The following is a 13685-nucleotide window of genomic DNA, read 5'->3' on the forward strand; positions in this document are numbered from 1 at the left end:
TATTGTTTTCTTATTTTTTTTTTTTAGTAAGATGAATCAGTGCTACTATTACTGATAACTAAACAAAAGATGTTTCTCCATACCCATAGCAGCTTCATCATCAGGCGGCCCCTCATACAGCAGTTCACAACGATATTTCTGTGCAGTTACAGGAGATGGTAGATGAATGGTGATCATTTGAAGCAAGGCCTCTCCAGCAGGCAGCCAACGACGCATCACAGCCTGAAAAATACATAAAAACAGTAATTATAGAGAGAGAGAGAGAAAGAGAGAGAGAGAGAATTAAAAATACAACGAGAATTCAACTGGAATGCCCTATTACCAAAAAGAAAAGTTAGAGATTACATTATACGTTGTATATGATACAGATCTACATGAACTTGAACATCATTTATTCTTAAAATCAACCAAGACATAAATACAGCAGTAACCCTTCCATGGAAACTCTTAAATTTAGTTGACAAGAATGTAATATGGCAAACTTAATGGCTTCAATAACCTTTTAATAGCTAAAATAGATTTGCTATATGTTACCATTAATTTTACTGTGCTGTAAACAATACAATTCTTGCTTTAAACTAGCAATATCAATTTATTTGCTCTGCAGGCAAATGTCTGCCACAGTCTGACAAAGGCATGAATGATGAACTGCAGTACTCACTTACTATTTATGTTCAAATTTCTTTTATTGATTTTCAACAAAATACACAATCTAACATGGAAACTGTCAATATATTTGGGCTCACTGGTTGACACTTCCCAGTGTCCCGATCACACAACAGAATAGTGTACCCCATCAACTGATCCCTAAACCCTCCCTCTCCAACCCCCATTTCAGTCACACGTTACCAAGTGTTCTAACTGTAAACATATTCTCTATCCCTAATCCTCACTCTACAAGTGAAACATCTTCCAAGATCTTCTCTGAACAAATGATTTCCCCCAAAAGGAAGTTTCTTCAAATAAGACTTTGAAATTGAATCATTGGATCAATTTCACAACCAGAGAAGCCTCCTTGCTGCTGCTGCTACTACTGACGCCATATCTTTGGTGGAACTATGTACCAAATCAAGAGGCATTGGCCAAATAAGCTACCTATGATGAAGAAGAAGCTTCACATGTGAGAAAGCAACCAGAAAAAACAGGACATTTAGCAATGCACTAAGGTATTGTGGGAAAAAATTAGTTCTCAGCAGTGCTGGGAGAGTTGTACTGGCTTATAGTGGACTACCCAAGTGGCTTACTAAAAAAAGATGCCAAAATTGAAAGTGTAAAGTGAAATTACTACTTACCTAATAATTTCCTTTACTCTAGAACAGTCAGGCCGGTCCATTACAAGTGGGTTATGCACGCCAACCAGAAGATGGAGACAGAGATCAAAGGCTTGCTGATGTCACTCCTCATATACCTCTTTACTGACATCAGCCTACCAGTAAATTCTGTAAAAGCTAACTATGGACACCATAAGACCATTAACAAATCCCATCTCTATATACTTCTCTTATTTTTATTTTTACTTCCAACAAAACAAACAGAAAGATTGGCTGTCATGGGGAAAAAGAAAACCATTACCCCGCCCCCCCCCCCCCCCATATTCACCAATATCTTAGGTTCTGAATGAAATGGCAGCCATACACTTTTCCAAGACCATCAGCCATGAACCTAAAGGCACCAAACCAGAAGCAGCATAGGGAGGGAACATGGACTGGCCTGACTGTTTTAGAGGAAAAAATTATCAAGTAAGTCGTAATTTCACCTTCTTCTTCATCCAGTTAGGCCGGTCCATTACAAGTGGAATGTACCTCTCAAAGGGCGGAATGCTGCCCACACCCCTTTTAACACTGCCAAGGCAAAGGACGTTTTCTTCTTTCTTCCAGGTATGGACACAACAATGTTTCAAAAACGAATGTAAGGATGACCATGTCCCCACTTTGCAAATCTCTAACAGAGATATTAGCTGAAGCCCTGCCCACAATGTGGCCTGAACTCTTGTGGAATGTACCAGAATCTGCTTTGGTAAAGGCACATAACCAGCTGTGACTACCTCCTTAATCCATCAGGCCACTGTTGTTTTAGAGGCTGCTGCACTTTTTTGCACACAAAGAGATGATCCAAAGTCCAAAACTGATTTGTCACCTCAAGTTAATGCAAAAGATGTCTGTGCAGAAGCGCATATTCTGCCGCATCCTCCTTCTTGACTAGAGAAGGCAAGGAAGTTGATTGATTCATGTGAAAGATGGGTACCACCTTAGGAAGAAAAAGATACTGTGAGAAACTGTAACTTATCCGGAGTGATAGTAAGAAAAGGCTCCCAACACAAGAAAGTCTGTAAATCTGACATGTGCTTTGCTGAACAGATAGCCATAAGAAAAACTGAGTAATTATATGAAAAGGCTCTTAAGATAGAGGAACTGATCCTCTGACAAAAAGGAAAGGACTAAGTAAGATCCCAAAGATGCACTGGAATCTAAATTGGTGGTTGAATGTGCTTGACAGCTTGCAAAAAAAGGATCACATCCAGATAAGATGACAGAAGTCTACCTTGTATCTGGCCCCTATTATAAAACAAAGCTGCAATCTGCACCTTCAAGGTATTCAAGGCCAAACCCTTAGCATGACCCTCTTAAAGAAATTCCAAAACCACTGGTACCGAAGCGCAGTCCGATACTCATTGTGCCTGGCGCACCAATCCTTGAAAACTCTCCATACTCACACATAAGACAGAGAAGTAGAAAAATGTTCATGCTTTCGATAGTGTTGCTATTACTGCCTGAGAATATCCCTTCTTCACTAAACATGCCCTCTCAAGGGCCAGACTGAAAGAGAGAACCAATTCGATCCTTTTGAGCCACCTGACACAGGAGGTTCCTTATAGACAGGAACTGAAGAGGCCTCCTACACAAAAGGCGAGACAGATCCGCAAACCACGGCCTCCGGGGCCACCAGAAGAACTAGTCTCAGGTGCTTCACAATTTGTTCAATCAAACAAGTCTCTCCTCATGGCCACTCCTGAATCCTGCCATTTATGCCTGCCGACTGCAAATCTTTCCTGCGACTGAAGGAACAGCACCATCTTCGCAGTTGTGCTGGTTGCCATCAGATCTATAAAAGGTAAGCCTCATCTGCAACAATGAGGTTGAATGCTATCTCTGACAGACTCCATTCTCCCAGGTCTAGCGCATGCTGATTAAGAAAGACGGCCTGCACTATTTGTGATTCTGACAAGGTCAGAAGATTCTTCTCTGCCCACAGTAGAAGCAGATCCATTTCCAGATTTCTATGGACACTAAATTCCTCCCTGATAATTTACATATGCTACTGTCATGGCATTGTTGGATATCACTCTCACCACCTTCCTGTATAACCAAGGCAAGAATTCAGAAGGGTTAACCAAATTGCCTGGGCTTTCAGTCAGCTGATCGACCAAACCGTCTCCAACGGGAACCAGAGCCTCTGCACACGGAGATCCTGACAATGAGCTCCCGAGCCCTTTAGATTCTCGTCTGTGGTTATCACCATCCAGAAAGAGGGCACTAGATCCACCCCCCTGCCTAGATGGTCCCGTCTAGCCACCACAGTAGGCTCTTTGCAACTCCCTCTGGCAGAGACAGTCATCTCCCATAATACTGGAACAGAGGATTCCACTGTGATCGCAAGGTCTTCTGTAGTGGACACATATGGGCTCTCGTCCATGGAACTATGTCCAAGGTCACTGCCATGGAGCCAAGGGTCTGAAGTTAACTACATATCGACAGGGTCCTTACCACTCAAAGTCCTCAAATTGACTTTCCAACTTCTGGATACACTGCTCTGGTAGATACACTTGGCCAGAACATGTTTAGAACTGAGCCCCAAGATATACCAGGTTCCACAACTGATGTAGACTGCTCTTTGCTAGGTTGACCACCCAACCTAATTCCTGAGGCAACTGAACTACCCTTCGGATTGCTGATCAGCTCCCTGAGAAGGATTTTTCATGTATCAGCCAATCATCCAAGTACAGGTGCACTAGGATACCCTCTTTTTGTAGGGTTGTAACCACTATCACCATCACTTTGGAAAAGGTTCTTGGGGCTGTGACTAGCCCGAACAGCAGTGCCTGAAACTGAAGATGGTGCCCCAAGACCATGAAATGCAGGATTATCTGGTAGTCCTCTCAAATCAGAATATGCAAATACACCTCCATGAAATCCAGAGGAGGTGAACTCTCCTTTCTGCACTGTCATGATCTCCAAATGCAAGGACTTCATCCTGAAGCATGTAACCTTTTTTACTCACTTGAGGTCCAAGATAGGGCAAAAGCTGCCCACCTTCTCTAGCACTACAAAATAAATGATCAATGACCTTGTCCCTCGTGGCAGTAGCCTCCTACCTTTCGAATCTGCTCCAATGAGGGAGGGAGACCATACTGTCACCTCAGAAGCTACCATCACTATTCAACAGGGTTGAGGCACTGCTGAACTGAGGGAGGGAGCGCTGGCTATCACCTTAGAAGCCATATATCAAGGCCATGCTCAACTGAAAAAGGGGAAAAACATCCTTACACCTCAGGAGCTACTGGCTAATGTTATGATATCGAAGTGTTTTGTGGATTCTCAGGGGCAACAGTGATAGTATCTCCTACGGGGAGGAGCCCCATAGGGAACTGAAGCAATGGGCTAGACTCAGATGCACAAATACAGAGAATATATCTTTTATTATACAGCTAGTGTGGTCCACCAGAGGTGGCAGTAGAGAGTAGATTAGATAGCAACAGTCTGTGATCCTTGGCGTAGGAGACCCGTTCCACAATGGTGGTGTAAGGCCCCGATGCAGATGTCCAGTAAGGCACTGTAGAAGAGACAGACTAGCAGATGTTATAACACACTCCCTGGTAGCTGAGTAGATAGAGTACCCAATGAGCAGTAGAGAGAGGACAGGTATTAACAGTCTGTAATCCTCAGCAGAGGAGACCCATTCCACAATGGTGGTGTAGGGCCCGATGCAGATGAGCAGCAAGGAGCTGTAGATGGACAGACTGGAAGAAGTTGCATTCACTCTCTGTAGCTGATAGGTAGTGTTCCAGCAGGTTGAAGAATTGGTAGCAGCACCAGGATAGACACACAGGCCCTCGAGGAGCGAGTACTTGTATTTAGGATGGGCACCTGGAAATAAGCAAAGGGCCCCCGAGGAGCGGGTAACCAGGTTAGTAGAACCCCGGAGGGTGAAGGTGGCTTCCAGCAGAGTAGACTCGGCAGAGCAGCTTCAGATGGAGCGAATCCAATCTGTTGCTAACTTGGCGAGAGTCAGCAAATGGGCAACCTTTTGAATACGGAAGCAGTGATGTCACTTGATGAGGACGCCCCTGAGGTTCGCGCCAACACTGCTACAAGACGTGAGGCATGCACGCACCCTAGGAGGCCTCAGGTCAACATGGCGGGACGCCACACCAGAGCCGCTACGGGGAAGCCGGAGGGTGCGGCAAGGAGACGCTACGGACGCCATTCTCCCGAGGCTTGTCAAGAAGGCTGAAATAGAGGCAAGGCATGTAGGGCGAAGCCATCTGAGACCGACAGACGCAATAGTAATCTCCTTCAAAGGGCCTCCTCCAGACCCCCTACCTGGTCTTGGTTTCCGAGGATGTGAACAATGATACTGGTTCAGCATCTCTTTGTCCAAAATGTTAGACATCGGTTCCCACGAGTTAGTTTCTGGTCCAAAGTCCTCCCATGACAGGAGGTATTCTCATACTCTTCCTCTCTTCCGTACATCAAGTATAGCGTCTACTTTGTACTTGAGATCCTCTTCTGTGTTAACAGGAGGGGAATCTGGTATCTTGGTGCTGAATTTGTTGAGTATGAGTGGTTTCAGTAATGAGACATGAAACGCATTATGGATCTTCATTGCTGGAGGAAGTTTGAGACTGTAGGAGAGATTGCCCAGACGTCGGAGGATAGGGAATGGTCCGACATAGCGTGGAGCAAAACGAGCAGATGGCAACTTCAATCTAAGGTGCTTTGTAGACAACCAGACCTTATCACCAGGCTTAAGTTCAGGAGCCTTGCTGTGATGCATGTCATAGTCTCGTTTTGCTCGAATTCCAGCTTTGATGAGCATCTCCTTTATCTTCTTCCAAAGATGTTGGATTTCATCAGCAGTGGCTTGTGTTGCCGGGGACGACACTGAAAGTGGAAGTGGCAAAGGTGGTGAAGGTAGTCGAATGGTGTTGATCCAGTAGATGTTGCTGGATGAGAGTTGATGGAAAATTCGGCTCATGGTAGAAGTTCGGCCCAATCATTCTGTCGTGAAGAAACGTAGGCTCTGAGAAACTGTTTGAGGGTACGGTTCATCCTCTCATTTTGGCCGTTGGATTGCGGATAGTAAGATGAAGTGAAGTCGAGAGTGATATCGAACTTCTTGCAAAGAGCCTTCCAGAATGTGGCTGTGAATTGAATGTCTCTGTCTGACTATGTGCTTGGGTATTCTGTGCAGCCGGAATATGTGGCTGATGAAGAGCTTTCCAAGCTCACTGGCAGATGGCAAGCCAGGAAGCGCCACAAAGTGAGCCATTTTTGAGAATCTATCCAGATAGTGTTGTTGCCCCCGAAGTGGGGTATGTCCACCACGAAGTCTGTGGCGATGTGAGTCCAGGGCTCATCCAGTATGGGTAAAGGTTGTAGTTGGCCCCAAGGACGACCAGGCGGTGCCTGCTACCAATTCTTCAACCTGCTGGAACACTACCTATCAGTTACAGAGAGTGAGTACAACTTCTCCCAGTCTGTTCATCTACAGCTCCTCGCTGCACATCTGCATCGGGCCCTACACCACCATTGTGGAACGGGTCTCCTCTGCCGAGGATTACAGACTGTTAATACATGTCCTCTCTCTACTGCTTATTGGGAACTCTACTCAGCTACCAGGGAGTGTGTTATAACATCTGCCAGTCTGTCTCTCTGTTGCGACCGTCGCTACCCGTCGTCTCCACTCCGCCCACCTTACCTCTTTTGCGACTCCCTGTTTGGTTGATGGAACTCTATTCCACAGGAATTACGATTAGAAGCAGACTTCAAATTATTTAAAAGAGGGATTAAAACTTGGCTTTTTAAACAAGCCTACCAAGTGCTGTTAACATAATTATCTCACACTTCTGATTTTATACCAAGGTAATGTATATTTGTATTTTTGATTATACTATCTCTACTCTTACTATACTACCTCTCTAAATGTTTAAATTTTGATTATTTAGCCTACTATTTAGTTTACTATGTTAATTATTTATATTATGAAACAATGTATTTACTTCATTTCTTCTTTGGAAATGCAAATATTTTTAAATGGATATTTTTCATTGTAAACCAATTTGATATGCTTGCATGAAAAGTCTGTATATAAAAATTATTACATAAATAAAAATAAATACATATCTGTTCCTGCATAAGGAAGACCTTCCTGATCTGAGTGTCGAACCGCGCCCTCAAGAAATCCAGGACCTGGGTGGGGCACAACTGGCTCTTGGTCGTGTTGATGATCCAGCCCAGAGAGTGAAGGGTCTGCACTGTCTTGGCCACTGCCGACTTGCATAGTTCCTCTGACTTCACTCGAATGAGCCAATCGTCCAAATAAGGATGGACCAGGATCCCCTCCCATCGGAGGACTGCCACCACCACCATCACTTTGGTAAAGGTGCGGGGAGCAGTAGCCAGACCGAAGGGAAGGGCCTGAAACTGGTAATGTTTGCCGAGGATCATGAACTGGAGATACCGCTGATGGTCCTTCTGAATCGCTATGTGTAGATACGCCTCCGTCAGATCGAGGGAAGCTAAAATCTCTCCTCCCCTGACGGAGGCAATTACAGACCGCAGAGTTTCCATGTGAAAATGGGCACTCGAAGAACTCGGTTGACCTTCTTCAGATCCAAAATTGGACAGAAGGACCCGTCCTTCTTGGGAACCACAAAATAAATTGAGTATCTGCCGGTTCTTTGCTCGCCCTAAGGAACCTTGATCACCGCTCCGAGGTCTATCAACCGACGAAGTGTTTGATCCACCTGGCGCCGTTTCCCTAAGGTCCCACATGGAGATACCATAAACAGATCGTGCAACGGATGAGTAAAATCTAAGGCGTAACCGTGTTCTATGATGCTTAGAACTTAGTGGTTTGACATGATCTTGACCCACTCCTCGTAAAACAGGGACAGCTGTCCCCTGACCTTTGGAACAGAGGGGTGGGTCGGCGCTATTTCAATGGGATGATTTAGGGCCTGCTGCACCTGAAGCACCACCGCCTCGGGGAGGCCTCCAGCCTGGAAAGGCATGAGACCAAGACTGAGACCTCCCAGAAGGCTGCCTTTGGCCAAAGGCGACTGGCTTGGACTGGCCTTCCCGTTGACCTCTAAAACGAGAACGGGAAGGACCGAAACCCCTGGAGGCCTTCAGCCTATCCTCAGGAAGCTTATACACCTTATTATCCCCCAAGGACTTAATGAGCTGCTCCAGATCATCCCCAAAAAGGAATTTTTCCCTAAAAGGAAACGCTCCCAACTGTGACTTGGAGGAGACATCTGCCGACCAATTCCGTAACCACAAACACCTGTGGGTCGAAACTGCAGAAGCCATAGTGCGTGAAGACATACGGAGAAAGTCGTACAATGCATCAGCCCCATATGCCACTGCCGCCTCCAAACGATCAGCCTGCTCCACCTCTTCCGGGGAAAGTTCCCTGGCACTCAGGAGCTATTGCATCCGCCGGAGGCTCGCCTGTTGCATCAAGCTATTACAAACAACTGCCCTAACCCCAAGGGCTGACACCTAAAAAATTCTTTTGAGAAGAACCTCAAGCTTACAATCCTAGGGATCCTTCAGGGCAGCTGCCCCCAACAACCGGAATCGTCGTAAGCTTCATGACCACATCAACCTTAGGAACCTTGAGGAGAACCAGAGAGTCGTCCGGCAGCAGGTACAACTTGTCCATAGCTCAACCCACGCGAAGGATAGCCTCTGGAGCATCCCACTCCCGCAACATAAGCTGAAGTAACATGGGATGGAACGGGAAAGTTCGAGCCGGGAGGCGCAGGCCGGAAAGCACTGGGCCGGATTTTTAAAGGGTTAAGCGCAATTAAATATTTTTTGTTAGACCTCCCATAATGTGGACTAGATATTACTGTATTAATAATAACTGAGTAAAAGTATACTTGATTTAATTTGTGTTCTAATACAGAATATTTGCCTTTTGTTTTTACAATGTAATAATTGTTTAAAAAACAATAAAATATAAATAAAAAAAAAAAAAAAATAAAGGGTTAAGCGCATAAGGTACACGCGTAACCCTTTTAAAAACCCTCTGCGCGCGCCGAGCCTATTTTGCATAGGCTCGGCGGCGTGCACAAGCCCTGGGACGCGCGTAAGTCCCGGGGCTTCGCAAGGGGGGGGTGTCGGGTGGACGGTGCGAATTTCGGGGTGTTCCAGGGGGCATGTCGGGGGCGTGGCGTCGGCCCGGGAGCATGGTTGAGGCCTCTGGACCAGCCCCCGATTTCGGAGCGGCCTCGGAGGGAACGGGCAGCACGCGCAGGGCTCGGCACGCGCAAGTTGCATAAATGTGCACCCCCTTGCGCGCGCCGACCCCAGATTTTATAAGATACGCGCGGCTACGCACGTATCTTATAAAATCCGGCGTACTTTTGTTCACGTGCGCATAGATTTATAAAATTTACCCCTCTGGATCCACTGTATCCTGATCCTGGGACACCTGCACGGCCGGTATTCCGAGCTCCGCAAGAACATGCGGGATCATTGGCTCTAATTCATCCCTACGAAAAAGCCTAAGGACTCGAGGATCATCCCCTTCCACCGGCACCACCCGCTCGGAATCCTCATTCGCATCAGTCTGAAGTGGATCCACCGGAACGGTTTGCCCTGGGTCCCTGGTACCAGATGGTCCCTGGACCACCCGGATAGGAGAGACCTCGGGAGGATCCACCCGAGGAACGTTCGCGGGAGGAGAGGACCCAGCCACAGGCCGACTTGGAGGGGGCTCGGGTTCCCCTGAAGCACAAGGCTAGCTAGGAAGGCCTTATGCATTAATAACACAAAGCCAGCAGAAAATGGTGACTGGTCCTTTAAATTTCCCCGCGGGGGAGTTCCCAACGGCGTCGGAGGGGTGGAGCAAGAGTCCTGGGGGGGACCCAGGGCTCTGATCATGCAGGAATAGCTGAGGAGGGAGATCCCCCCCCCCCCCCCCCGTGAGAAATCTGCATTGGTGCCGGCAGCATCCAAAATGGCCGCCGTTCCCGCGCTCCGCGGGAATGGCACAGGCCTTGTACCACGAGGCAGCAACTGGGAACCCGCATCACGGGACTGTGCTGCAAGCCTCCCCCTCCCGCCGACCTCTGTCTCCGACGGGCCCTTGCCCCCGGGCAGACACTGGGAGCAAAGGTTCTCGCAGGAGAGTTGGGTTGCTGGCTCCCCGCAGGCATAGCATGCCAAGGCGCGCGGCTTTGGCGCGGCAGAGAACAGGGGAAGCTAAACAAGTTGTCCGGAACATGGTAGATCGAGCAGGAGCGCTGTCTAAGGTCCTCATGAGAGGCTTCTAGGAAAAGTAAAAAGTCATGGGATAGGTGGCGATGTCCTTTCGTGGATTGCAAACTGGCTAAAAGACAGGAAACAGAGAGTAGGATTAAATGGGCAATTTTCTCAGTGGAAGGGAGTGGACAGTGGAGTGCCTCAGGGATCTGTATTGGGACCCTTACTTTTCAATATATTTATAAATGATCTGGAAAGAAATACGACGAGTGAGATAATCAAATTTGCAGATAAAACATAATTGTTCAGAGTAGTTAAATCACAAGCAGATTGTGATAAATTGCAGGAAGACCTTGTGAGACTGGAAAATTGGGCATCCAAATGGCAGATGAAATTTAATGTGGATAAGTGCAAGGTGATGCATATAGGGAAAAATAACCCATGCTATAATTATTAGGGATGTGAATCGTTTTTTGACGATTTAAAATATCGTCCGATATATTTTAAATCGTCAAAAAATCGTTAGGGCCACGATACAATACCAATTCCCCCGATTTATCGTTAAAAAATCGTAAATCGGGGGAAGGGGGAGGGCAGGAAAACCGGCACACTAAAACCCACCCCCGACCCTTTAAATTAAATCCCCCACCCTCCCGAACCCCCCCCAAATGCTTTAAATTACCTGGGGATCCGGCGGTGGTCCAGAACGGCGGCGGTCCGGAACGGCCCCCTCAATAGAATCGTGTTGTCTTCAGCCGGCGCCATTTTTCAAAATGGCCGCCGCAAAATGGCGGCGGCCATAGACAAAAACGATTCGACGGAGGAGGTCGTTCCGGACCCCCGCTGGACTTTTGACAAGTCTTGTGGGGGTCAGGAGGCCCCCCCAAGCTGGCCAAAAGTTTCCTGGGAGTCCAGCGGGGTTCCGGGAGCGATTTCTTGCTGCGAATCGTTTTCGTACGGAAAATGGCGCCGGCAGGAGATCGAGTGCAGGAGGTCGTTCAGCGGCGGTCCGGAACCCCCGCTGAACGACCTCCTGCAGTCGATCTCCTGCCGGCGCCATTTTCCGTACGAAAACGATTCGCAGCAAGAAATCGCTCCCGGAACCCCGCTGGACTCCCAGGAAACTTTTGGCCAGCTTGGGGGGGCCTCCTGACCCCCACAAGACTTGCCAAAAGTCCAGCGGGGGTCCGGAACGACCTCCTCCGTCGAATCGTTTTTGTCTATGGCCGCCGCCATTTTGCGGTGGCCATTTTGAAAAATGGCGCCGGCTGAAGACAACACGATTCTATTGAGGGGACCGTTCCGGACCGCCGCTGTTCTGGACCACCGCCGGATCCCCAGGTAATTTAAAGCATTGAGGGGGGGGGTTCGGGAGGGTGGGGGATTTAATTTAAAGGGTCGGGGTGGGTTTTAGGGGGGTTTAGTGTGCCGGCTCACGATTTTAACGATTTTTCACGATAGTTTACACACCCAAACGGCAACAATACGATTCCCTCCCCCTCCCAGCCGAAATTGATCGTTAAGACGATCGAGGACACGATTCACATCTCTAATAATTATACAATGTTGGGTTCCATATTAGGTGCTACAACCCAAGAAAGAGATCTAGGTGTCATAGTGGATAACACATTGAAATTGTCTGTTCAGTGTGCTGCGGCAGTCAAAAAAGCAAACAGAATGTTGGAAATTATTAGAAAGGGAATGGTGAATAAAACGGAAAATGTCATAATGCCTCTGTATCGCTCCATGATGAGATCGCACCTTGAATACTGTGTACAATTCTGGTCGCCGCATCTCAAAAAAGATAAAATTGCGATGGAGAAGGTACAGAGAAGGGCTACCAAAATGATAAGGGGAATGCAACAGCTCCCCTATGAGGAAAGACTAAAGAGGTTAGGACTTTTCAGCTTGGAGAAGAGACAACTGAGGGGGGATATGATAGAGGTGTTTAAAATCATGAGAGGTCTAGAACGGGTAGATGTGAATCGGTTATTTACTATTTCGGATAGTAGAAAGACTAGGAGGCACTCCATGAAGTTAGCATGGGGCACATTTAAAACTAATCGGAGAAAGTTCTTTTTTTACTCAACGCACAATTAAACTCTGGAATTTGTTGCCAGAGGATGTGGTTAGTGCAGTTAGTATAGCTGTGTTTAAAAAAGGATTGGATAAGTTCTTGGAGGAGAAGTCCATTACCTGCTATTAAGTTCACTTAGGGGCGGATTTTCAGAGCCCTGCTCGCCTAAATGCGCCTAAATCCGGGCGGATTTAGGCGAGCAGGGCCATGCGCGCCGGTGCGCCTATGTTCAATAGGCCTACCGGCGTGCGCAGACCCCGGGACTCGCGTAAGTCCCGGGGTTTGGCGAGGGGGCGTGTTGGGGGCGGGCCCGGTCGGTGCAGCGTTTTGGGGGCGTGTCGGCAGCATTTTGGGGGCGGGCCCGGGGGCGTGGTTACGGCCCGGGGCGGTCCGGGGCCGTGGCCGCGCCCTCCATACCCGCCCCCAGGTCACGTCCCGGCGCACTAGCGGCCCTCTGGCGCGCGGGGATTTACGTCTCCCTCCGGGAGGCGTAAATCCCCCGACAAAGGTAAGGGGGGGGTTTAGACAGGGCCGGGCGGGTGGGTTAGGTAGGGGAAGGGAGGGGAAAGTGAGGGGAGGGAACGGGGGTAGGCTGCGCGGCTCGGCGCGCGCCGGCTATACAGAATCGATAGCCTTGCGCGCGCCGATCCAGGATTTTAGCGGATATGCGCGGCTACGTGCGTATCTACTAAAATCCCGCGTACTTTTGCTTGCGCCTGATGCGCCAGCAAAAGTACGCCAATTTGCGCGGTTTGAAAATCTACCCCTATGAGAATAGCCACTGCCATTAGCAATGGTAACATGGAATAGACTTAGTTTTTGGGTAATTGCCAGGTTCTTATGGCCTGGATTGGCCACTGTTGGAAACAGGATGCTGGGCTTGATGGACCCTTGGTCTGACCCAGTATGGCATTTTCTTATGCTCTTATGTTCCTGTTTGGTTTTTGGTTTTTTTAGCATGGCGAAACGAGCCATGCGGGCCTCACCAGACCACACTCGGCAATCACCAGAGCACACCCGGCAATCGGCTCTGGGCCAGGGAGACAGGAACAGGCCCACCGGTAAATCCCCCCCAGTCATTCACCATCTGCTGCTCCGGGAATGCGGGTGGT

The 13685-nt window shown here is 48.1% G+C and overlaps 1 protein-coding gene across 1 annotated transcript in view; it reads right to left on the bottom strand.

Moving 5' to 3' along the window:
* LOC115078026 (elongation factor 2-like) overlaps positions 1–13685 on the bottom strand; it is a 262581-nt gene that overhangs the window by 162209 nt on the left and 86687 nt on the right. The window contains exon 8 of the mRNA XM_029580602.1: positions 84–222. Coding sequence (XP_029436462.1) covers positions 84–222 — 139 coding nt within the window. The remainder of the gene's footprint in view (positions 1–83; positions 223–13685) is intronic.

This window comes from Rhinatrema bivittatum, chromosome 1, assembly GCF_901001135.1.
Source record: "Rhinatrema bivittatum chromosome 1, aRhiBiv1.1, whole genome shotgun sequence".
Taxonomy (NCBI): Eukaryota; Metazoa; Chordata; class Amphibia; order Gymnophiona; family Rhinatrematidae; genus Rhinatrema; species Rhinatrema bivittatum.